The sequence below is a fragment of the Gobio gobio genome (genome assembly GCF_949357685.1).
Source record: "Gobio gobio genome assembly, chromosome: 19".
Classification (NCBI taxonomy): Eukaryota; Metazoa; Chordata; class Actinopteri; order Cypriniformes; family Gobionidae; genus Gobio; species Gobio gobio.
In genome coordinates this window covers 4716531-4744463 of record NC_137112.1, presented here as the reverse complement: position 1 = coordinate 4744463, position 27933 = coordinate 4716531, and the positions used below count along the sequence as shown (strand labels likewise).

General features: G+C 34.7%; 2 protein-coding genes across 3 annotated transcripts in view; one reads left to right on the top strand and one right to left on the bottom strand.

Annotated features, from left to right (window-relative positions):
• traf3ip2b (TRAF3 interacting protein 2b) overlaps positions 1-2908 on the bottom strand; it is a 1379907-nt gene extending 1376999 nt beyond the window's left edge. For both annotated transcript variants that reach the window (XM_079844563.1, XM_079844564.1), the window contains exon 1: positions 2706-2908. The gene's annotated coding sequence lies outside the window, so the exon portion shown is untranslated. The remainder of the gene's footprint in view (positions 1-2705) is intronic.
• A 6066-nt stretch (positions 2909-8974) lies between these two features.
• LOC307143198 (CLIP-associating protein 1-B) overlaps positions 8975-27933 on the top strand; it is a 140389-nt gene continuing 121430 nt past the window's right edge. The window contains exons 1-6 of the mRNA XM_079844526.1: positions 8975-9035; positions 13398-13851; positions 26434-26512; positions 26588-26691; positions 26772-26863; positions 26962-27037. Of these exons, the coding sequence (XP_079700652.1) occupies positions 13657-13851; positions 26434-26512; positions 26588-26691; positions 26772-26863; positions 26962-27037 (546 nt within the window). The 5' untranslated portion in view covers positions 8975-9035; positions 13398-13656. The remainder of the gene's footprint in view (positions 9036-13397; positions 13852-26433; positions 26513-26587; positions 26692-26771; positions 26864-26961; positions 27038-27933) is intronic.

Here is a 27933-nt window from a genome sequence, read left to right as displayed (position 1 = left end):
GTGTGATATAAAGTCGGAATTGTGAGATATAAAGTCAGAATTGTGAGATATAAAGTCGGAATTGTGAGATATAAAGTCGGAATTGTGAGATATAAAGTCGGAATTGTGAGATATAAAGTCAGAATTGTGTGATATAAAGTCGGAATTGTGAGATATAAAGTCGGAATTGTGAGATATAAAGTCAGAATTGTGAGATATAAAGTCAGAATTGTGTGATATAAAGTCGGAATTGTGAGATATAAAGTCAGAATTGGGAGATATAAAGTCAGAATTGTGTGATATAAAGTCAGAATTGTGAGATATAAAGTCAGAATTGTGAGATATAAAGTCAGAATTGTGTGATATAAAGTCGGAATTGTGAGATATAAAGTCAGAATTGGGAGATATAAAGTCAGAATTGTGAGATATAAAGTCAGAATTGTGTGATATAAAGTCAGAATTGTGTGATATAAAGTCAGAATTGTGTGATATAAAGTCAGAATTGTGTGATATAAAGTCAGAATTGGGAGATATAAAGTCAGAATTGTGAGATATAAAGTCAGAATTGTGTGATATAAAGTCAGAATTGTGTGATATAAAGTCGGAATTGTGAGATATAAAGTCAGAATTGGGAGATATAAAGTCAGAATTGTGTGATATAAAGTCAGAATTGTGAGATATAAAGTCAGAATTGTGAGATATAAAGTCAGAATTGTGTGATATAAAGTCGGAATTGTGAGATATAAAGTCAGAATTGGGAGATATAAAGTCAGAATTGTGAGATATAAAGTCAGAATTGTGTGATATAAAGTCAGAATTGTGTGATATAAAGTCAGAATTGTGAGATATAAAGTCAGAATTGTGTGATATAAAGTCAGAATTGTGAGATATAAAGTCAGAATTGTGTGATATAAAGTCAGAATTGTGTGATATAAAGTCGGAATTGTGAGATATAAAGTCAGAATTGTGAGATATAAAGTCAGAATTGTGTGATATAAAGTCAGAATTGAGAGATATAAAGTCAGAAATATAAAGTCAGAATTGAGAGATATAAAGTCAGAAATATAAAGTCAGAATTGAGAGATATAAAGTCAGAAATATAAAGTCAGAATTGAGAGATATAAAGTCAGAATTGAGAGATATAAAGTCAGAATTGTGTGATATAAAGTCAGAATTGTGTGATATAAAGTCAGAATTGAGAGATATAAAGTCAGAAATATAAAGTCAGAATTGAGAGATATAAAGTCAGAAATATAAAGTCAGAATTGTAAGATATAAAGTCAGAAATATAAAGTCAGAATTGTAAGATATAAAGTCAGAATTGTGAGATATAAAGTCAGAATTGCGAGAAAAAAAGAGATATAAATATAGTCGCAATTACCAATTAATTACGCAAATATTTAATTTTTATATTCTGTGGCTGAAACAAGCTTCCATAATAGAATAGACTAAAAGGTGTTGTCCTCTTTGCAACATGACACCCATGCTCACAATGAACTATTGTAGGCAAACAAGAAATATGTAGGCTAAACCTAGATGTGATGTAAACAACACCATTGCAACAGACTACATGTGAAATATTTGTCAAATAGAGCGTGTGTGGAGAAGAGTTCAGTGCATCTGCAGTTATTATGTTCAGCTTGAGCTGGTTGCACATGCACCAACAGTGAATCCTCACAGACCGACACAAACACAGATGACTGAGAGTGTCCATGTGTAAGAAAGAGGTCAGAGCTGCTTTCTACTGGGGAAAAACAGCTCTTAGTGTAACATCCACCCATGCAGCGTCCCTAAATAGGACACCCTGCATTATGACTCTTTATCTGTGTGCCAAAATTCTGCAGCTCATGCAAAACTGCAGACCACAAAACGGAGAGATTTTGCCATGCAAGCAGTTCCACAAAACATCAACCTTTATACAATATAATCATGATTCTGTCTTACTCAGGCTGGCAAATGCAGTTCATCAGGTTTCAATGCGAATAAAAGTCAATAAAAAGGAGGCAAAAGAAAGACGGCAGGAAAGAGTTATCACTGATAATCTGATTCTGATGTTTCCTGACACTTCAGAAATAATCTTCACCGGTGTAATGGTAAAAAATATATATAATTACTTTTACTAATTACTTTCTAAATCCTATACCAGCCTCAACCAGTTGAACAAAACAAGTATAGACATGAAATGGCTCTTTTAAGTCTTTCAGATAAACAATATATAATTGGATAAACTCCCTCTTGAACTGAACAAAGTGTGTAAAGGGAGAAGGTTACATTAAACACATTTTTTAATACTAAATTAGATGTTAAATCCACTATTGTTTTATATCGAATTATTGTATACAGTATTTACATCAGAAGTAATTGTAATTAAATGACAGAAAAATAAAGAGTAATGCCTTACTCAAGTGAAAAATAATTAAAATACAGTTAAATTACACACACACACACACACACACACACACACACACACACACACACACACACACACACACACACACACACACACACACACACATATATATATATATATACATTTTTTTTTTTTTAAGTATATGCTAAAATTTCAGTGGTACTACATTTGAGAAACGACAAGCAACGTTCTGATAATTTTACATATGAACAAAAAAAAATTACATATGTAATGCCCTAAAATAATGAGTCGTTATGTGACTTATTAAAGTATATTTTAAACTATTTACAATTGGTTGTTGAAGGCAGAAACTCACCTGAGCGCGAGCAGTCACTTCAGGAAGTCAGACAGTTGTGTTTCATTTGACATTTCAGTTCTTGTTTTCTCGCTTTTTGACAAGGACTCAGTCAGAATATAACAGAATATAATATAATTTCGATAATAACTTAATATGTGAGCGTTCAAAGCCAAACGACATGCTATCAAAGCGCGTTTGGATCCGTGTGTCTGAGGAGGAGGAACGTGATGAGGGGAGGAGCCAAATAACGCCAACACATGATTGACAGCTGTTGTTGAGCGCCAGATATGATGCATATAAAACTTAACACAATTTATATTTTTCAGTCTTCATACTTGACGTTGGTGAATCGTTTTTAACATGCATTTGTGTAGGCTGCATTTCAGAATTTGTATAAATAACAATAAAGGCGCAGAGAGTATGGCAAGCTATATTAACATTTATTCATGAAATCTTGATATCAACAATTTATTTTTCACTATTTAAAATGCTAATTCTTGATATCAACAATGACGTTATCACTCGCAAATACAAATTCTTGATATGAAGAATTACATTTCAACTAGTAAAAACTATTATTCTTGATATCTGTAATTGTATTTTCACTAGTGAAATCTCACCAAAGACTGCCATTCAAAATCGCTTATTGAATCAATTTCTTACTAGATTGAATACTAGTTGAAATCCCAATCATAATTTTTTATACAATAATTGCTTTGTTACAAGTAAAAATATAAATTCCTGATATCTAGAACTAAGTTGTGCTCTGAGTTAGAGGTCTTCACGGGTCCAAAAATTCATACCCGAACCCGAAGAGACCCGTAATGTGCTTAACGGAACCGACCCGGACCCGTCTATTATTTCAAAAGCTGGACCCGGACCCGTGAAGATCCGAGAAATGCCAAAAACGTAGTACCCGGAACCGACCTGGACCCGTCTATTATTTAAAAGCTGGAACCGAACCCGGCGGGAAGACACAGACCCGATTGGACCCGACTGTCACATATTCCACAATAACTGATATTAACAAGTCAATAAACAAGTTATGAAAAATATAACTTTTTGTCTTACTTAGCCGTCGTCTCCCTTCCTTGTAACGTTACTTGTGATGCATTACATCCTTGCCAAAAAGTTAAATCCATGTTATTCCTCTCTTGTTATTCCAAGCATGCTTAATTCACTCATCATTTCAGCTTTAAAAGTCCACTTTATGTCACGGTGACGGATGACAAATGCGTCTTTGCAGATTTGCATTTCGACTCGAGTTAACTCGCATAATAACTTTGACTGTTTGCCTTTTTGAACTATAATAACGATTGCTCGTTCGGTGGCCGCTGACGTCCGCATTATTTATTTGCTATAATCTCTGTGAGCCGAGCCTGACCACCAAAACTTTAAGAAATAAGACGGTTCATTCATATTATTATTAAAGTCAATCACAGCGGAAGCTCGGGTTGCCATAGAAATGACACGCGCTTGATACTGCACATGCGCGGTGGCTGGAGCAACCTGAAATATGAGCTTTTTTACGCAATTTGAGCATCATAGAAAACATTTGTGATGGTGCGTTCACACCGGACGCGATTCGCGCGATTCGCGCGAGTGATTTACATGTTAAGTCAATGCAGAGACGCGAAATGGCATTCTGCGGCGCGATTCGCGCGAATGAGGCGGCGAGATTCGCGCGATTCGCGCGATTGAGGCGGCGAGAAGGACGCGACTTGAGCGTTTTGAACGCGCGATTCGCGCGAATCGCGTGAATCGCGCGAAACGCTCAAGTTGAAAAATCTGAACTTTGGCGGATATTTCGCGCCGCGTTAACCAATCAGGAGCTTGCTCTAGTAGTGACAACAATGAAGAGAAAATCTGTATATTGATATCTGGTTCAGACAATATGATTATCACTGTGATAACATTAAATTACATGAAACACAACCCAGTCTCTTTTTGTTAAATGCAAGTTTATGTATGATCAATAATACAAAAGTATCAGTAATGTATAACAAGCTATACATGAAACAAAGCAACAATGCAGTCAAACATTCAAAGTCAGTGCTAGTAGGCTAACGTTACAACTGCAACGTACAGTTATAGCCTAAAAATATAAAGTAATGAAACTTATCTTTGCCCTCAGCCTAAACGATTTGCCAGGGAACAAATTATAGATCCATGAGACCAAAGATCGGCCGTTACAAGACGAATTATAGCTCGAGACGCCACAGAGACATCAGAGCCAGCGGCAGACGGCAGAAGGACTGGCCGAGGAAAGGTTGCCCTCGCCGGCTTTCACGTGCGCTGAGCGCGCTGTCCTCTGGAGCTCACAGCTCCGACAACGGCAGATAAAATGTTCAAATAGGCACTGTTTATGTAAATAAACCTCAGATTTGAGCTTTAAACAACTACATTATCGACTGAAAAAGTCTTAAAACTACGTTTTGTCACACATTAACAGTAGATATGAACAAAAAAAAAGACATGTAAACACAGCCCATGTCAGCCATTTCTCAACGAGACGAGCTGCTGGCGGAAGCCCCGCCCATGACGCGAATTCGCATCTGTTGTGCAGTGAATGTCACACGCGATTCGCGCGAATTTCACGCGCGATTCGCGCGAGTAAACTCAAAATGTACACGCGTCCACCTTCGCGCGATTAGCGCGAATTATTCGCGCGAATCGCGTCCGGTGTGAACGCCACATGACAGTTCAACTGAGATTTTGTTGCTGATTTTAAATATATTATTTAAATATAATTTCAAATCAAACTTCAACAGTGCGTCACACGTAGACAGCACTTACTTTTTTCTCATGTTTGTCCACAATATGCATGAAGGATGCCCGGACAGAAGAGGTGCCCGTGGGTTTAACTTCTTTATATTCGTTGTTTTTTAGCTTTTTTCACACATCACTCATGAAGGTAACCATTATTATTACCGTGCGCTTGCAGAGAGAGAGAGAGAGCGAGCGAGAGAGAGAGAGAGAGCGCGCGTGAGGCTAGCGAGCAAGAGAGAGCGCTCGTGTTTTTCTTCTTTCTTTTTTTTAAACCTTATTTCCCGGCTCACACTTTTCTTATCCTAATTTTACAGTTGCAAGTTACAAAAAATACACAAGCAGTGCTGACTGACTCTGATCACGGGCAGGTGTTCTCCGAGTCCGGATCGACTCGGGTATTGCACACAATGTTAAACAGACCCGGGACCCGTAGTAATAGATTGGGACCCGACCCGGACCCGGCTGATCATTTAAAATATAGACCCGAACCCGTACGGGTCCCGGGTCGGGTCCCGGGTCCACGGGTCTCGGGGGCTCCGTGAAGACCTCTACTCTGAGTGCCTAGAAAAGCGTTATATAAATGTAAAAAAAAAAATATTATTTTTATTATTATTATTATTATTATTATTATTAATTGTCACTAGTTGAAATGTAAATTCTTGATATCTGTAAATGTATTTCAAAATGTTACATTTGTTATTTCTGATATCGGAAAATGTTTTTCTGATATCAATAATTAGGAGAGTAATTTCAGATATTTTAATGACTTTCTTACTAGTAACAATCACATTCATGATATTAGAAATTAACATTATCACCAGTGACAGTTGAATTGTTGATATAAAAAATAACATTTTTACTAGAAGCAATTCAGTTGTTGATATCAAGAATAGGCACTAGTAATCGCATAGTCTCATTATTCAAAATTATGACTTTTACTAGTAAGAATTGTTGATATGTGAAATTAGTAAGAAATCAATTCTTGATATCAACAATGGCAGCCTATGGTGACAATTATTTTAAAGGGGTGATGAATTGAGAAATCAACTTTTCATTCAGCCATTGATATATAAAAGTTAATTGTGATATAAGAATATCCTGTAAGTTTCGGAACTGAAAACTTCCTTGTTAGTCAAAGAAAAGCTTTTAATTGACACCAGGCCCAGCAAACACTTGATCTCAGAATATGCCAACCCTTGACATCATCGTGTGCTGAAACGCCGCCTCAAGCCCGCCCACCAACTCGTTGAGCTAAACCAATCGCGCTACCGGGCAATAAAAATGCCGGAGATTGCAAGATATTGCACTGTTCCTGGTTGTGGAAGAACACAGTCAAGATCCAGCTCATGTGGGGAAGACGTTGCGCGTTTGTTCGCTTCATTTCACCACGGATTCGTTTGTAAACAAGACACATGGTCGAGGATTTGCAGACATATTGAGATTAAAACACAATGGTGTGCCTTCTATATTGGATCCGACAGGACTGGTGCAACACACTTATGTGAGTAAAACATGTCTTTTACATGTGATAGTATTGCATTGTTACAGATTGTTTGATATCAAAAATATTGGTATGGATTACTTCTACAATCACTTTGTATTTTTTAAGCTTGAAAATGTTGATTATCTAGACTGTAAATGGATCAACAAAAAATGAGAATATTAAAAATATCTTCATTTGTGTTCCGAACATGGACAAATCTTTGGGTTTGGAAAGACATGAGGGTGAGTAAATGACAACAGTTTTATTTGTGTGAACTATCCCTTTAAGAAAGGAAGACCAAGAAGGATGACCACTTCTCCATAGTTGGTTTGAGTTCTGCAATGAATAACACGACCATTAATGATTTAAATAAAATGTGAACAAGAAGTCATACTGTTGTTGCATAAAATTTTGAAGTAAACAGGGAGGAGACAACAGAAACATTTATTTTCTAAAACTAAACTCACAAACTCAAAAGAATGAAGCACTCATAGGTCTCTAACTTGTTACGTTAAATCTACAAAAAAGCAAACATGGTTTCAAAAACAACTGATACCGACGCAGAATATTTAAACTTTACTTACCATAAACCGTATTTACCTCTGATCACGCGCGCGCACAGCAGTCGCCGATGAACTTCATTTTAACAATTACCGCTTCAATAGCACCAACATAATTCAACCTTTATTACATATTGCCGTTTCATTTCCTTAAGTGAAAGTATTCTTTACATTTGGGTTGATCGCGAAGATAAATAATGAATTAAAATGTTAATCAGTTGATCAGTGTTAATTTTGACAGCATATTTTGATTTAGTTTTAGTCATAGTCTTTTGACTAAAATGCCATTTAGTTTTAGTCATATTTTAGTCACCTGAATTGTTTTTAGTTTTAGTTGACTAAATATCATAACATTTTAGTCGACTAATTCTATAGTAGATTTAGCCGACTAAAATCGAATGAGTTTAGTTAAATTGTAATACATTAAGCATTTAAGTATTACATAACCGACTGTCACTTGAACTGACATTTTGACATAATTTTGTTTTTGACATTAAAAATACACGAAAGAGCTCAATTCACTTTTTTGTTTGTTTTTTAAAAAGATCTATATAGTTTTTTATAACTTTGTATTTCTGTTTTAGTTAGTAGGCCATATCAGGTTAAGCTAAAGCTTCAAAGAAGTTTTTTTTTTTTAATTTAACATTTATTTAATTTCGATTTTTTTAATGGTTTTAGTGAACTATTATAACACTGATACTTTATTGAATATGTGTCAAATACTGGTCTTTCCTCCTGACTATGAATTAAATGGGAATGAAATTAAATACAGTTTATTGTGTAACAGAAAACGAATATATAATGCGTGACTTTTAATTATAAACAAGCTCGAAATACACCGGGACTCTTATTTTGAAATGTCTGCGCCTTACTATTGCAGTTGCAGGAGCTCATTCAAGTTCAGGAGATAAAATATGCATTGTTACAACCGTCTAAAACATATTATAAACATGGTAAAGTAAAGTCATTATTCATCAGCATTACCGGTAGTTCATAAACAATTTCCTGGCATAAATGTGCACTATTCATTGATTGTGAACCGATTTGGAGCGCTGGATTGGGGATGAATGAATGCGAAAATGATGACGAAAATTATTCGTCAACGAAATAAACACCGCCTCAGACAACAGTATAACATTTTTTTAAAAAGCCAGTTCATGACACCTTTAACTAGGGAAAATACAATTACTGATATCAAGAATTATAGCTTTTACTAGTAGAAATCGAATTCCTAATATCAAGAATTAGCATGAAAATGTAATAAAGAATTAATATCCTGGAAATGAATAAATATTAAAACAGCTTGCCGTACAGGGAGCTGATATTGAGTTGAACAGACAGCAGATGGCGCTCTACCTGCTCTCTAGTAACAGCTGAGGGCGCCGAGCTCGGCTTTATCTGGCGCATGCGCAGTATCATCTTGATGTTTGAAGCCGCACAATGGGCGGAGATTTCTTCTGTTTCCTTCCAAATATCAACTGATGATCAACCCACGGGAAACGGTTCCCATGTAGAGGGTTTAGAGCGATATGCCAGGTACGTCCGTTATCAAACGAGCTTTTTCACAGCCCTTATCACACTAGTTGCGTTCTGACTCAGCTTGTAATGGCTGGGCTTTGCATGCATTATCAGTGAAAGTAGTTATGCATATAGGCTACAGTTGTATTGTGCCACACTGGATACATTCCTACAGTCATACATGCATGCAAAACAAACATTATCCTGTGACATTGTAGTTGCATCGTTTACAGTAGTATTTCTTTCCGTCTCGATCATTGTTTGCATGCGTTTATTCATTAGTCATTCTGTAAACTCCGTTGGGTTGGTCTTCCTTTTGCATTTTTAAAAGTCACCCCAAACCTACTGTACAATTAATGTTAGAGACTATATTAATCTAGTATCGTTTAATTATGAGTTTATTGATGCCATCTGAAAGAATGCACGTACAACTAAGGAAATTAGGAAATAAAATGATGCTGATGCCATGGGAAAAACCAAGGTACTTTTTTGTTAGTCATATGCAAAAAGTCGCATATTCTATCTTTTTTAATCCAGTAACATATCTAAACATCATTCAAACAAAACGTGTTATGTCTTCTACTGGAATTTATTTTAAGGGAAAAATTCCGACAAGACAAATATAAATGCTGTATACTATATACTAATATTGGTTACAACTATTAATATTATTCACAGGTAAATGTATACTATATAAAAATACTTTGTATAAATGTACTGTATATTATATCTTATTCACAGGTAAATGCTTTTTATTCTATACATTTTTAAGCAGGTTAATATATCTGTTAACAATATATTTGCATGCATGTGTTATATTTTATGTGTAAAAAAAATATATTTTAAAATAGATTTGCGAGGTCGCGTATGTGCGTGTTTGTAAACAGCGTTTTTTTGGGCCTCGTGCGTTCTTCGCCGTTACCAAGCAACGATATCAAGACGCTAGCTAGTGTTGCTAATGTTTTATCGCTGTTTTATCGCGTAATACTCGTTGAGTTCCCCCTGAAAGGCCCGGGGTTTGTTTAGCATGTAAGTGTCAAGCAAACCGTCCTGTTTATACTGAGATCTGTTAGCCAGACAGCTGCTAAACAACTGCTCTGTGAAATTAAACACTGCTAAAGTTAGGTTAGCAATCACAACAGCTGCTTCATTAATGTTTAATGGGTGAACTGTGAATATCTTCAAATATAGGGTACATGTATGTCCTCACGTGACACGTGAGGCAAAGTTACATCATATTTTGCATTTGTATCACAATACCGTGTTAATCATACCGTGAAATGTAATCAATACCGAGGTATTTGGATATGGTAATCACAAAGGTATTACTATCTGAACCATGGTTACTGCCACTTTTTTATTTGAAAATTCAAAGTAATAATGTGCGTTTACATGTAAGTTGATAATTGAAAAGTAGAGCCCATTATGGGGATGAGAACTAAAATTGGGTTTTTGATAGTTAAGTTGCATTTTATTATTACATTAATGTAAAATACAGATGAATAAAGCAAAATGTTTGCTAACATTATAAACATAGCTATATGCTATTTGAGTTCCTCTCTCCCCACAGCAAAACCTGTCAGTTTAATGGTATTCAGAAAGGAAAATGAATAAAAAATAAAAGTAACTATATATCCAGTGAACAATTCTTTGTCCCAGAACATTATTTTTTTAAGGTTGGTTTTTGGTTAGGAAAGTATTCTTAACAGAAATAGATTAGTTTTTGGTTTGTAGAATGTTATTCTAACATTATTCTAACATTTCCCTAATATTATTCTAATGTTCCCCAAACGTTATTCTGATGTTTTCCTAATGTTATTCCCTAAGATTATTCTAATGTTCCCCTAATGTAGTTCTGATGTTTTCCCTAATGTTATTCTAATGTTCCCCTAACGTTATTCTAATGTTCCACAAAGTTATTCTCTTTTCCTTAAGTTATTCTCTAACATTATTCTAATGTTCCCCAAACGTCATTCTTATGTTTCCCCTAACGTTATTCTAAAATTATTCTGATGTTTTCCTAACGTTATTTTAACATTATTCTGACGTTTCCCTAACGTTATTCTAATGTTCCCCTAACATTTTAATTTCCCCCAAACGTCATTTTGACATTTCCCCTAACGTTATTCTAACATTATTCAGACGTTTCCCCTAACGTTATTGTAACATTATTCAGACATTCCCCTAACATTATTCTAACGTTATTCTGATGCTTTCCTAATGTTATTCTAACATTATTCTGACGTTTCCCCTAACGTTATTCTAACATTATTCTGACGTTTCCCCTAACATTATTCTAACGTTATTCTGATGCTTTCCTAACGTTATTCTAACATTATTCTGACGTTTCCCCTAACATTATTCTAACGTTATTCTGATGCTTTCCTAACGTTATTCTAACATTATTCTAACGTTATTCTGATACTTTCCTAACGTTATTCCCTAAGATTATTCTAATGTTCCCCTAATGTAGTTCTGATGTTTTCCCTAATGTTATTCTAATGTTCCCCTAACGTTATTCTAATGTTCCACAAAGTTATTCTCTTTTCCTAACGTTATTCTCTAACATTATTCTAATGTTCCCCAAACGTCATTCTTATGTTTCCCCTAACGTTATTCTAAAATTCTTCTGATGTTTTCCTAACGTTATTTTTACATTATTCTGACGTTTCCCTAACGTTATTCTAATGTTCCCCTAACATTTTAATTTTCCCCAAACGTCATTCTGACATTTCCCCTAACGTTATTCTAACATTATTCAGACGTTTCCCCTAACGTTATTGTAACATTATTCAGACATTTCCCCTAACATTATTCTAACGTTATTCTGATGCTTTCCTAACGTTATTCTAACATTATTCTGACGTTTCCCCTAACATTATTCTAACGTTATTCTGATGCTTTCCTAACGTTATTCTAACATTATTCTGACGTTTCCCCTAACGTTTCCCCTAACATTATTCTGACATTTCCCTTAACGACGTTTCCCCTAAAGTTATTCTAACATTATTCTGACGTTTCCCCTAACATTATTCTAACGTTATTCTAATGCTTTCATAACGTTATTCTTAGATTATTCTGAAGTTTCCCTTAACAACGTTTCCCCTAACGTTATTCTAACATTATTCTGACATTTCCCCTAACATTATTCTAACGTTATTCTGATGCTTTCCTAACGTTATTCTAACATTATTCTAACGTTATTCTGATACTTTCCTAACGTTATTCTAACATTTTTCTGACCTTTCCCCTAACATTATTCTAACGTTATTCTGATGCTTTCCTAACAATATTCTAGCATTATTCTGACGTTTCCCCTAACGTTATTCTAACATTATTCTGACGTTTCCCCTAACATTATTCTAACGTTATTCTGATGCTTTCCTAACGTTATTCTAACATTATTCTGACGTTTCACCTCACGACATTTCCCCTAACGTTATTCTAACATTATTCTGACGTTTCCCCTTACATTATTCTAACGTTATTCTGACGTTTCCCCTAACGTTATTCTAACATTCTAACATTTCCCCTAACGACATTTCCCCTAACATTATTCTAACATTATTCTGACGTTTCCCCTAACATTATTCTAACGTTATTCTGATGCTTTCCTAACGTTATTATAACATTATTCTTACGTTTCCCCAACGACATTTCCCCTAACGTTATTCTAAAATTATTCTGACGTTTCCCCTAACATTATTCTAACGTTACGCTGATGTTTTCCTAACGTTATTCTAACATTTCCCTAACATTATTCTAATGTTCCCCAAACGTCATTCTGACGTTTCCCCTAACATTATTCTAATGTTCCCCAAACGTCATTCTGACGTTTCCCCTAACGCTATTATAACATTATTTTAACGTTTCCCTACCCTCAGTTCATCATGTTTATTCAGAAACATTATTTTAGTATCCTTGTTGTACATTTTACATGTATTTACTATAGTAATAACTATAAATTATGCATAATTACATTGCAACTAACCCTAATACAAACCCTAGTCCTAACCCTATAGTAAATACATGCAGTTAAATATTATTACTCAGTACTTAAATGTATAATTACACTGTAACAAGGACTCCTTCAAATAAAGCGTAACTGTACATATTCATACATCTTTTATCATAAATAAAACAGTATTATTTGGACACTTATAATCGGTATTAAACACACCATATCTTGATTTTATTAATTGTTTAATTTATTAAAATATTCTGAGCACATCAACCATCATATGGAAGATTATATATGATATTGATATGTAAGATGATACAGTAGGCTTTATAGGGTTAAAGTGATCATTCAGTTTTTATAATACTTGGCCTGTGAATAAATGCATGCAACACAAATGACTATTTTAATTTGCATTGCAGGGCTTGACCTGAGACGTGGAACTGGACTTCGTTACAATGATGGACTGGTTTGACCCGGTTTCCTGGCAGAAGGTTTTGCAGCATCAGTGTTTGATCTGTTGGTTATAATATCAACACATGTTGCATCGGTGCCGTCCGCAAACCCGCATTCGTACTTCCAGCGTCCTCTTGGATTCTGTCTTTGGATTAATAATATCACCGGTTGTTTTCAGGCCAGTTTTTGTGTGTTTATGTGTTCGTGGTCCGTCTTGACAAAGTCATGGAGCCCAACATGGAGTACATAGTGACGCAGGTCACGCAGAAAGAGGTTGGACGTCGGTTTCAAGTTGGACCGGAAATCATAGACTACATCCTGGACAGACAGAAGTCACATGACTTGGAACATGATCAGACCATGCTGGACAGGATGGTGGACAGTCTGGCGACCTCATGGGTCAATGCAAGTAATTTCAAGGTGAGAGAGTTTGTGAGAAAAAGGGCATTTTCCCCATTAGAAGCCGAGCAGAGACTGTAATTCACTAACCGCTATTGTTGATTGCATTTGGTTGATGCACGTTCCAGGAGTTTTTATTCATGATTTATAAGCGTGCATGACAATGAAGTGGTTTCAGGTTGCATTAGAGGCGCATGGCATAGGTGCAAAATTGATTTGCTAAATGTTGTAGCAGTGGAAATGATTGCTGAGGATGATAAAAGCATTTGTTATCATCTCAGGAAGGGCGAATCACTCAGTTCAGTGGGACTGAGCTTGGGTTTGTCTCTTTTCTGAAGCTTGAGTTTGAGTGGAAACTCTGGTTTATAATTTCACAGGACTGCGTTTTTGGATGGCAGGCAGTTTGTATTAAATTAAAAACGCGGTTTATGCTTATAATTTACTGACATTGTGTGTATTTCAGTGAGTAAATCTGAACTGCTGTCTAGACGCTGTCTAGAGTTTACAGAAAGCATCTAAATGCATTTGGAGGAGGTCTTGAGTCTTTTTCACTGCTTTATATTCTAATGCTTTAGCCAGAAAACAATGTTCTGTTTGAGAAACATTTTTATTATTTTACTGATTTACCTTCGACTTTATTTAAGCTCTCAATAGTGTGCAACAGTCGGATTTTGGAAGCAAAAGCTCCATTAATTTTCTCCATAGGGAGATTGATTTTGAATGATAACTTATAAACCTTTAAAGACGGATCTACTGTGAGCAATGAGGTTGTTAATCGATGGTATTTGCTTCTGTTGAAGCTGTCAGCCGGCATTATTTCAGCTTATTTTTAAAATAATAGTGTTTAACAGTGGAATTTCTGGTGACAAACTACATTACCCATGATGCTGTTCGGATACCAACCAATCAGAGAGTCGAAAAAAGCAACACTCGCCAAAAGAGCTCTTTAGCTCCGCCCACTCCCATGAAGCACTGCGTGCTATTAGTACTTTCACTTTTTTAAACTTTCAGGCATTTCTAATGTTTTTTATCTAATATTTTAACAGTGGAATTCCTGGTGACAAACTACATTACCCATGATGCTGTTCGATTTCCAACCAATCAGAGAGTCGAAAAAAGCAAGCTCTTTAGCTCCACCCACACCAATGAATCACTGCGTATGATATAATCGAGTCTACGCTCTCAAAATACTGAAATGTTGGTTTATAAAATATCATTTTTAAATTGATCGTTCTGTTTGCAATGCTTCATGGGTTTGTAGTTCTTTCCTTCACTAAAGCTTCACTGTCTATTGTTTTTGTCTGATGTTCAAAAACTTTTTGGCTTCAAATCAGAATTTGTAATGTTTTGATGCACCTTTTGTTTTACTTTTATTTTCATTTATTTATTTAAATAATTAATAATTTTTTTTTTTAGTAATAGCCCTATTAGTACTTCAGATTAAACTTTCAGGCATTTCTAATGTTTTTTTATCTAATATTTTTACAGTGGAATTCCTGGTGACAAACTACATTACCCATGATACCGTTCGGATTCCAACCAATCAGAGAGTCGAAAAAAGTAACACTTGCCAAAAGAGCTCTTAAGCTCCGGCCACTCCCATGAAGCACTGCGTGTGACGTAATCAAATCGATCCATCTACGCTCTGAAAATACTGAAATGTTGGTATAATATATATATATATATATACAGGTGCTGGTCATATAGTTAGAATATCATCAAAAAGTTGATTTATTTCACTAATTCCATTCAAAAAGTGAAACTTGTATATTATATTTATTCATTACACACTGACTGATATATTTCAAATGTTCAAATTTCTTTTAATTTTGATGATTATAACGGACAACTAAGGAAAATCCCAAATTCAGTATCACAGAAAATGTGAATATTGTGAAAAAGTTCAATATTGAAGACACCTGGTGCCACACTCTAATCAGATAATTAACTCAAAACACCTGCAAAGGCCTTTAAATGGTCTCTCAGTCTAGTTCTGTAGGCGACACAATCATGGGGAACACTGCTGACTTGATAGTTGTCCAAAAGACGACCATTGACACCCTGCAGAAGGAGGGCAAGACACAAAAGGTCATTGCAAAAGAGGCTGGCTGTTCACAGAGCTCTGTGTCCAAGCACATTAATAGAGAGGCGAAGGGAAGGATGAGATGTGGTAGAAAAAAGTGTACAAGCAATAGGGATAACCGCACCCTGGAGAGGATTGTGAAACAAAACCCATTCAAAAATGTGGGGGAGATTCACAAAGAGTGGACTGCAGCTGGAGTCAGTGCTTCAAGAACCACTACACACAGACGTATGCAAGACATGGGTTTCAGCTGTCGCACTCCTTGTGTCGAGCCACTCTTGAACAACAGACAGCGTCAGAAGCGTCTCGCCTGGGCTAAAGACAAAAAGGAAAAAAAGTGGTCCAAAGTTATCCCAGTCCCAGAGTTTGGAGGAAGAGAGAAGAGGCACACAATCCACGTTGCTTGAGGTCCAGTGTCAGTGATGGTTTGGGGTTTCTTAATATGCACATTTTGCAATAAATTTAAAATATATCGTTTTTAATTTGATCGTTCTGTTTGCAATGCTTCATGGAATTGTAGTAGCCTGCCTGGATGCCAGCCGAATTTAGCCCAACGTTAACGTTTAGCCCCAGTTAAAAATGCCGTTTCGGTAAAATGTGTGTTTTTTTGGCAGGGTTGCCTGCTAAAATTCGCATTCCTGGGTCTAAATATCCACTTGAGGTCTTTCCTGGTTCGGTTGAGACAAGCCCCATAATCACAGCCAAACGGAGCAGTATCAGACTCATATTCTCTCTAGAATTGAGTATGACAACGTCAGGCTAGGATTGTAGTTCTTTCCCTCACTAAAGCTTCACAGTCTTTCCTTTTTGTCCGATGTTCAAAAACTGTGTGTGTTTTTTTCAGGGAGCGTCTCTGGATTAAATCCCATTTGAACGACAGTGTCAGTCTGTAAACAAATCTTTATTTTGCATCTGACTTTGCAGCTGTTTTCTCTGGTATTCTCTCTGAACATCTGCTGCTAGATTTCACCCATGACCAGACGCACACTTTCAATGGAAAGATACACATATTTCCACAGACTCCTGTCATCCCAAGGATTTTATTTCTATGAATCCCCGCCCACACCTTGAATATTAATTTATGGTAATTTGGTTATACTTAAACTAGTAATAAGAGTGTGGTATTCATATTTTCAAATATGAAATTCCATCCCACAGATTTTCTGCGCTAATGCCCTAATTATACACCATAGGTTCAAACACATTTTAAAAGTGACATTTTTTGAATTGAATTAAACTAAAGTAATGTTATTGTAAATATGAGAACTAGATAAAACGTGTATGATAGTCTGTTATTAAACAAAATTATCCCTAAAACTCTGACAAAAACACAACTATTTTTAATAATTACTTTCTGTTTTGAATTAAATATAAGTTTGTTTATTATCCTTTTAGATAAAGCCTATTTTTCCACTGAGCTTATTGCAATGTATTATGCCATTACCAGTCAATTTGCACACAAAATATATATAATACACCCAATAATAATAATAATATAAATATTTTTATTTACTAATAATAATAATATATTTACTACATAAAAAATGATGGTAATATTTCACTGTAAAATAAATAAATTGAGTATTTAAGACAAATATAGTATAATAATAATTTCATTTTATATTGCAAGTGTACAATTACAATAATAACATTTATGGCTTATTTTCTTTTTAAAATTTAAACCATGAACTTTTATTTTGACGGAAAAACAAATGCATGAATTTGATGAAGGTCTAAAAGAAGATTAAAAGATCTAATTGTGAATTTTGTGTTAAAATTGGAATTGTGATTGAAAATGCAGTAAAAAAAATGCAGTGTTTGTAGGGCTGTACAATTTGGTGTTATATATCAATATGGCTTATTTTCTTTTTAAAATTTAAACCATGAACTTTTATTTTGACGGAAAAACAAATGCATGAATTTGATGAAGGTCTAAAAGAAGATGAAAAAATCTAATTGTGAATTTTGTGATAAAAATTGGAATTGTGATTGAAAATGCAGTAAAAAAAATGCAGTGTTTGTAGGGCTGTACAATTTGGTGTTATATATCAATATGGCTAATTTGGTTATAATAATATTTTATTAAGTAATAATACTTTATTTTACATTGCAACTGTAGAGTTAATGACTCTTAATTTCTTTTCAAACGTAAAACCATGAAGCTTTTATTTTGACAGATAACTGCAGCTTCTCTTTTGTTGGTAAGCACTTCTCACATCAGTCTAAATCTGAGAGAGATCATGTATCTGCGTGGGCTTCAATGGCCTGCTGGAGAAGTGAGGGATGATTCAGCCGGAGAATATTAAAATAGCTTACTGACTGTATTTGTAACCTGATGGTTGTCTAATGGTTTTGTCAGTTGACTAACTGGAGGAGATGTATAGAAAGTCACTTGAATAGCAGGAGGAGTTAAATGTGTTTATTTGACCAGCCAGCCAATGGCGTGAGATTGGAGGCGGGGCTATCTGTATCTCTTTGTATTTCTGTTTGACCAATGGCAGGAGTGTGTGGAAACTGAACAGTTATTGTTTTGCAGTTGTGTTTGTTGATGCTAGAAACTAGGATAGTTTCTACTACCCCACCTAGGCCATCCTTGGTGTATATGACATTCTTCTTTCTGACAAAAACAATTCGGAGTTATATTAAAAATGTCCTGCCTTCTTCCAAGCTTTATAATGGGACTGAAAAAAATTTGAAGCCCAAAAAAGTGCATCCATCCATCATAAATGTACTCCACACGGCTCCAGGGGTTAATAAAGGCCTTCTGAAGCGAATCGATGGGTTTTTGTAAGAAAAATGCAAGAATGAAGAATTTTGTAAGAATACATTTCTAATGTTTTTCATCTAATATTTTAACAGTGGAATTCCTGGTGACAAACTACATTACCCATGATGCTGTTCGGATTCCAACCAATCAGAGAGTCGAAAAAAAACAACACTCGCCAAAAGAGCTCCCTAAAAAAATGCAGTTTGGGGGGTAAAATGTGTGTTTTTTTGGCACGGTTGCCTGCTAAAGTTCGCAGGAGTGTGTGGAAACTGAAAAATGTCCATATTTAGCACGTTATAAAGTAAAATGTCTAGCTTCCCCCAGGCGGCCTTTCATATTAAACTAGGGATACATTGAATGTTCGCCAACTGAAATTACTCAGCCGAAAATAGCAAAAATTGCACTTTCGGCCGAATAAGTGAAAAAATAAATTTTACCGAACAATGAGGTTTTTGATGACGCGATCAAATATAGCAACCAGCGCGTGTGAGAGAGGCGCATCAAATTCATGCATTTGTTTTTCCGTCAAAATAAAAGTTCATGGTTTAAATTTTAAAAAGAAAATAAGCCATAAATGTTATTATTGTAATTGTACACTTGCAATATAAAATGAAATTATTATTATACTATATTTGTCTTAAATACTCAATTTATTTATTTTACAGTGAAATATTACCATCATTTTTTATGTAGTAAATATATTATTATTATTAGTAAATCAAAATATTTTTTTATTGAAGAATGTCAATGCACACTTCTAAATGCAGCAAACATGTCGGAAATGTGGAAGCATTAAGCCTTACACTTTCTCCTAAACTCTGATTGTTTCGTCTGAAAGAAGGATGTCATATACACCTAGGATGACTTGAGGGTGAGTAAATCATGGGCTAATTTTCATTTTTGGGTGAACTATCCCTTTAAAGTCGAGATTGTGGGTGTTTGTGAGAGACAGAATTGTGCCCACTGTGTTCTGTTGGTCAAGATGAGGACAATTTTCACATTTGTGTGTGAGCTGGTTTGTGTGACTCCGGATGGCTCAGGTCTCAGTGTGGACGCACAATTGTGCAAAAGTGTAGTGAATCCGGTTCTTTGTCATTTTAGTACTCTCCTGTACTTGTGCTGTTGTCTTTGACGTATAGACACATAAAGGGCATAAATGGTTTAAAGGGACCTAACACACACAGTTTCTGCCAATCTCATGTTAATCTTGAGTATCTATAGAGTAGTGTTGATCCTTCATATCTCACAAGAGTCTTTAGTTTTATCAGATTTATAAAAGACAGTGAGTGTACTGATTCTTTCTGAAAACAGCCGAGTCCGTGGAGGCGTGCAGTGGGCGGAGCTAAAGAGTCACGAGTACACACACATACACACACACACATACACGCACACACACACACGTTTGTTTTTGTGAAATGTGAGGACATAATGGTTTTTATACCGTACAAACCGTATTTTCTATCCCCTTACACTGCCCCTGCCCCTAAACCTACCCATCACACACACACACACACACACACACACACACACACACACACACACACACACACACACACACACACACACACACACACACACAAAACCTTGTTCTGTGTGATTTATAAGCATTTTGAAAAGTGAGGACATGGGAAACCTCCTCATATTTCACCCTCTTTTTGTAATACCCATGTCATTATACACATTTGTGTCCTGATATTTCACAAAAACATGCCCACACACACACACACACACACACACACACACACACACACACACACACACACACACACACACACACACACACACACACACACACACACACACACACACACACACACACACACACACACACACACACACACACACACACACACACACACACACACACACACACACACATCATGGCATTATCCCTGGATAACTCTTGATTCTCTATATGTTGGTGTTGTTCACATCATATGCACTTACACGATTGCCAACAAAACACACACATTTGATGCAGTTTCACTCCCGCCTGAGGTTTCCACTCATGATCAGGAACAAACACACACACACTTGCAGAACTCTGGAAACACAAACTGCATCCACTGTTCCCTTAACACTGGGTTATTTGGGAAGCTGAACAAGGTGATCTTTCCATCACATCAGAAACACACTTCTTTAGTGTGTGTGTGTGTGTGTGTGTGTGTGAGTGTGATTTTGTGATCTAAAAACAAAATGGCAGCGCCACCGATGGCTCCCATAACCTGAACGAAGCTCGTTGATGGATGCGCTCTTGCTCTCGCTCTGGTTGATGTGTGTGTGTGTGTGTGTGTGTGTGTGTGTGTGTGTGTGTGTGTGTGTGTGTGTGTGTGTGTGTGAGTGTGTGTGTGTGCGCTCATCCGGGAGAAGTGCCCATACAAGTAATTCTGCCCTTTATGACGTCATACAGGGCCATGAAGGAGTGTATTTGGCACAGAAATACTCCGTCATACGTCCAACTTGTTTTTTTATTTTCTCCATGTTGTTTAGCATGAGAATCATCTCTTTAACAGTGTAAATAAGTCATGAAAAAGCATTAGACCCCCCTTTAAGCAAAACCGATCGTGGGAAAATTCACTGCTTCTGGCAGCTTATTTGTCAACGTCTCTTTTCTGTGATCTGCAGAAGAAAGAAATGGAACAACACAGGGTAAAATATCCCTTTAATGCATATATTTCACTCACAATCATCAGAATTTCATTGGATTTCATCTGAGTGTGCAGAAAACGGGTTGACTGTAAAGACGGTGTGTGTGTGTGTGTGTGTTAGTGTGAGTGCTCTACAGTGAATGTAGTTCAGCTTGAGTGATGTCTAGATGCATTAATAGCAGAGCTGCTGTACTGTTACTGTAATGACACTCTTAGAGACACACGGGTAATAAAATACATTTTAATTAGATAAATCGAATCGATAATCTATCTAATTGTTGTTTTCAAAGCTGGACAAATAGATTGTTTGACAGGTCTGCGACGCAATATAAGCTCTTAATTAATAAACATGAATTGATGTGCATTGTGCATGTGTTCATCGCACCTCTTGACTCCTTTAACAAACGTTTAACAGCTCACAAACGCCTGAGCCGCCGCAGCCAATCAGAGCGCTCGTCCCACAGCTGGCCTGGAAACCCAGCGAGAGTAATCACCCCACTCTCCGTAATGAGGACAGCGAGGGGTCCCACTGCAACACGGGACATCTTATTTTACCTCACACATGCTCAAAGTCACAGTTAGGACGAATGTCATGGAATAAACATTCAAATGTTGTAATAAACCATATGGTTATTTAAACATGGCGTGTGATCTGCTGCATGTTGAGTGGAGAAAGCATGCGTCTGGTTCATACAACCCTATATATAGCAGTGTGAGACTATGGGGGTGGACAATGGAAGAAAGTTCAAAATGAAGAGCTTTTTCAACCCATGTTCAATGTTCAAATTGAACAAAGAAAAAAATATGTATTTTGACTTATATTTCGCAATTTTGACTTTATAACTCACAATTGTGAGTTTATATCACGCAGTTCTGAGGAAAAAAGTCACAATTGTGAGATAAAAAGTTGCAATTACCTTTTTTATTTTTTTATTCAGTGGATGAAACAAGCTTCTAAATGCAAGAGATGAACCCTTGAACTTTTAAACTGCAGTTGAGCTTTTATTTTGATGGAACCTGCAGTTGAGCTTTTATTTTCATACAGAAATTCATTTTGAAAGAGCCTTTTCATACAAAGCCCCCAAGCTATACAATGTGCTTCCTCTTTCCATCAGAAATGCACCAACGTTGGGTCATTTTAAAAAGTTGATTTAGACACTTTTATTTAAGACTTAAGATTAATTGTTGTATTGCTCTTGTTGTTTCTGTTCTATTTTACTGTAGCGCTTTGGGTTTTAAAAAAAACGCATTATAAATCAAATGTATTATTATTATTTTGATGGAAACTGCAGTTGAGCTTTTATTCTGACAGAAACTGCAGTTGAGCTTTTATTCTGACAGAAACTGCAGTTGAGCTTTTATTCTGACAGAAACTGCAGTTGAGCTTTTATTTTAATGGAAACTAGTTGAGCTTTTATTTTGATGGAAACTAGTTGAGCTTTTATTTTAATGGAAACTAGTTGAGCTTTTATTTTGATGTAAACGGCAGTTGAGCTTTTATTTTAAAGGAAACCTGCCATTTAGTTTTTATTTTGGCAGAAACTAGTTGAGCTTTTATTTTGATGAAAACCTGCCATTTTGTTTTTATTTTGACAGAAACTGCAGTTGAGCTTTTATTTTAATGGAAACTAGTTGAGCTTTTATTTTGATGTAAACGGCAGTTGAGCTTTTATTTTAAAGGAAACCTGCCATTTAGTTTTTATTTTGGCAGAAACTAGTTGAGCTTTTATTTTGATGAAAACCTGCCATTTTGTTTTTATTTTGACAGAAACTGCAGTTGAGCGAAACCTGCCATTTTGTTTTTATTTTGATGGAAACTAGTTGAGCTTTTATTTTGACGGAAACCTCCCATTTTGTTTTTATTTTGACAGAAACTGCAGTTGAGCTTTTACTTTGATGGAAACTGCAGTTGAGCTTTTATTTTGACGGAAACTAGTTGAGCTTTTATTTTGATGGGAACTAGTTGAGCTTTTATTTTGACGGAAACTAGTTGAGCTTTTATTTTGATGGGAACTAGTTGAGCTTTTATTTTGATGGGAACTAGTTGAGCTTTTATTTTGATGGGAACTAGTTGAGCTTTTATTTTGACGGAAACTAGTTGAGCTTTTATTTTGATGGGAACTAGTTGAGCTTTTATTTTGATGGGAACTAGTTGAGCTTTTATTTTGACGGAAACTAGTTGAGCTTTTATTTTGATGGGAACTAGTTGAGCTTTTATTTTGATGGGAACTAGTTGAGCTTTTATTTTGATGGGAACTAGTTGAGCTTTTATTTTGACGGAAACTAGTTGAGCTTTTATTTTGATGGGAACTAGTTGAGCTTTTATTTTGACGGAAACTAGTTGAGCTTTTATTTTGATGGGAACTAGTTGAGCTTTTATTTTGACGGAAACTAGTTGAGCTTTTATTTTGATGGGAACTAGTTGAGCTTTTATTTTGACGGAAACAGCAGTTGAGCTTTTATTTTGGCAGAAACTAGTTGAGCTTTTATTTTGATGGAATCCTGCAATTTTGTTTTTATTTTGGCAGAAACTAGTTGAGCTTTTATTTTGGCAGAAACTAGTTGAGCTTTTATTTTGGCAGAAACTAGTTGAGCTTTTATTTTGACCGAAACCTGCCATTTTGTTTTTATTTTGCCAGAAACTAGTTGAGCTTTTATTTTGACGGAAATCTAACGTTTTGTTTTTATTTTGACTGAAAAGAGTTGAGCTTTTATTTTGACGGAAACTAGTTGTGCTTTTTGTATATATATATATATATATATATATATATATATATATATATATATATATATATATATATATATATATATATATATATATATATATATATTATTATTATTATTATTATTATTATTATTATTATTATTTAACATTAAAGACACATAAAACATTTACAACTATAACTCAAAGTTTTTAGTTATAGTTGAGCTTTTATTTTGAAGGAAAACTGCTGTTTCTGTGAAAACACTGTAACCATCTTCCTATAAAACACAGGATCACAAGATGATGGCGTGAGCTTCGCTCTAAACATACTCTAGTGTACACTTAAACTTAATTTAAATAAATCACTCTTTTGTGATTTGATAAGGGCAAAAGCCATATTGCACTTCTGCTTGACGGATACATTACCAAAGCAATGGCGAAAAACAACATTAGAGACATTTTATTATGATTATTATAAGTTTTGAAATATGTTCAGTTCATTATGAAACCGCCATGCAGATTTTAATATAAGAAGAAATTAATTCACTCAAACGTTTTGCATATAGCTCAAAAAGTTTCATATAACATGCACAAAATATTAGCTATTCATGCACACGTTGCTGGCGAACAATATTTAATGCCATTTGATTTAATATATAATAATATTATAAATGTAAATTATATTTAATGTCTTTTAAATTTAATATTTCATGCATTAATATTTAATGCCTTAATCACAACATATGCTATTTTTTATCGAAATCAGAAATGATTTCCATATATTTTGCATTTGTGCATTTAAATTTGCAAGTGTTTTTATTTTGACAGAAACTGCAGTTGAGCGAAACCTGCCATTTTGTTTTTATTTTGATGGAAACTAGTTGAGCTTTTATTTTGACGGAAACCTCCCATTTTGTTTTTATTTTGGCAGAAACTAGTTGAGCTTTTATTTTGATGGGAACTAGTTGAGCTTTTATTTTGACGGAAACCTGCAATTTTGTTTTTATTTTGGCAGAAACTAGTTGAGCTTTTATTTTGGCAGAAACTAGTTGAGCTTTTATTTTGACGTTAACCTACCGTTTTGTTTTTATTTTGGCAGAAACTAGTTGAGCTTTTATTTTGACGGAAATCTAACGTTTTGTTTTTATTTTGGCAGAAACTAGTTGAGCTTTTATTTTGACGTTAACCTACCGTTTTGTTTTTATTTTGGCAGAAACTAGTTGAGCTTTTATTTTGACGGAAATCTAACGTTTTGTTTTTTATTTTGACTGAAACGAGTTGAGCTTTTATTTTGACGGAAACTAGTTGTGCTTTTTGTATATATATATATATATATATTTATATATATATATATATATATATATATATATATATATATAGTTTTGAAATTTGTTCAGTTCATTATGAAACCGCCATGCAGATTTTAATATAAGAAGAAACAAATTCACTCAAATGTTTTGCATATAGCTCAAAAAAGTTTCATATAACATGCACAAAATATTAGCTATTCATGCACACGTTGCTGGCGAACAATATTTAATGCCATTTGATTTAATATATAATAATATTATAAATGTAAATTATATTTAATGTCTTTTAAATTTTATATTTCATGCATTAATATTTAATGCCTTAATCACAACATATGCTATTTTTTTTATCGAAATTAGAAATGATTTCCATATATTTTGCATTTAAATTTGCAAGTGTTCTTAGTTATAATGTAAATGTTATATTACACTATAGTTTTTAATGCATTTGCTGATCATGTTATTGCACTCATGTGCATAGTAGAAAATGTTTTTTGATGGTGTAGGACCTCATTTGAACACAAGAGGGCGCTTGTATTTCCATCCATTTACTCGTTCTTTCTTTGTGACTATATCCTGAAAAGGGTTCCAAAAATTGCACCATAGCCTGGGCTAGATAGCTCAGGTGATGCTGGATGTGTTGGTTAGGTGTTAGCAGGGATGTTCTCACTATACGTTCATAGAACAGCCCAATCCACCCCCAGACAAGGAAGGTTAATGTCTGCTGCGCAGCCAATGGCTTCCTTCAGTCCTGCTGCTCTTCTCAGTGATGGTAACCGTGAGATCGACAAACAGCTCACACTGTGCTTGTGTGATTCACCATGTTTTACATGAAACGATTCAGTGGTTATTTACAAGAAAAAACCCTTATTTTGGAGAATATTTGACTTTAAAATGCACTACAGTGGGAATTACCCACAATCCTTTGCGGTTGTAATTTGCATACAGTCTCTGACTTGCAAAAAGTGCAGTTTTGACTTTAAAATGTTACTCAGTGTCATTTGTAATGCACGTTATTGATCTATTTGAGTAAAACATCCTACTTTTATCTTGTTTTATTTGTATAAATGATATTTTTGTGTGTTTTTAAGGTGGCGCTGCTGGGAATGGACATAGTGTCCGCTCTAGTGACCAGACTACAGGAGCGCTTCAAAACACAAATAGGAACAGGTGAAGCATTTCATAATATTGTGTTTTATTCATATATTGAATTGTATTTTTTTTTAAGTGTTCTTGTTCTGTCAGTTCTGCCCAGTTTAATCGATCGTTTAGGCGATTCTAAGGACCAGGTTCGAGATCAGGCACAGTCGCTCCTGTTGAAAATCATGGATCAAGCGGCCAATCCGCAGGTGAAACTCTCCCTCGTCCCGCTTTAGGCTGAACCGCTCTTTAAACTGTGCTTAAACTCATAAAGCATCTTTATTTGCAGTATGTGTGGGACCGAATGCTGGGCGGCTTCAGACATAAAAACAGCAGGACCAGAGAAGCCGTGTGCTTTTGCCTTATTTCCACTCTCAATGTGTATGTATCCGGCAGATTTACAGTTGAGTTTCATTTCAACTGTTTTTTTTTAATATACATATATATGTCTAAATCGTGTTCCTTTTTGTGTTTTGCAGATATGGAGCCCACGGCTTAACCCTCAGCAAGATTGTTCCTCACATCTGTCATCTTTTGGGAGACCCCACCAGCCAGGCGAGTGTTTCTCTTCACTTCCACAGACTTGAGTCTCTTCTCGGGGTCATGAAATGGCTGCGGTTGTAGTTTTGTGGTCTGTGGCGCCGCCTGCTGGTCATCACAGGAACTGCGCCTGACATTGAGCACATTATATAACGTTACTGAGTGCTTACTAGATTTACATTATTACAATATTTATATCATATTATATTATATACGATTCCAAGTAATTATATATTATATTATATTAATTATATATTATATTATATATTATATTTTTCACAGCATTAAAGTACATTATATGGCCTGTTTTATTATCGTTTTTATTATTATATTATATGCGGTTCCATGTTATTATATTATATTATATTATATTATATTATATTATATTATATTATATTATATTATATTATATTATATTAATTATATTATATTATATTATATTATATTATATTATATTTTTCACAGTATTAAAGTAAATCATAAGGGGCTGTTTTATTATCGTATTTATATATTATATTAATTATATATTATATTAATTATATTATATTATATCTTTCACAGCATTAAAGAAAATTATATGGCCTGTTTTATTATCGTTTATTATATTATATACGATTATATTATATTATATTAATTATATTATATTTTTCACAGCATTAATGTAAATTATATGGGCCTTATTTATTATCGTTTTTAATATTATATTATATTCGATTACAAGTTATTATATTATATTATATTATATTATATTATATTATATTATATTATATTATATTATATTATATTATATTATATTGTATTATATTATATTATATTATATTATATTATATTATTACATTTTTCACAGCATTAATGTAAATTATATGGGCCTTATTTATTATCGTTTTTAATATTATATTATATTCGATTAC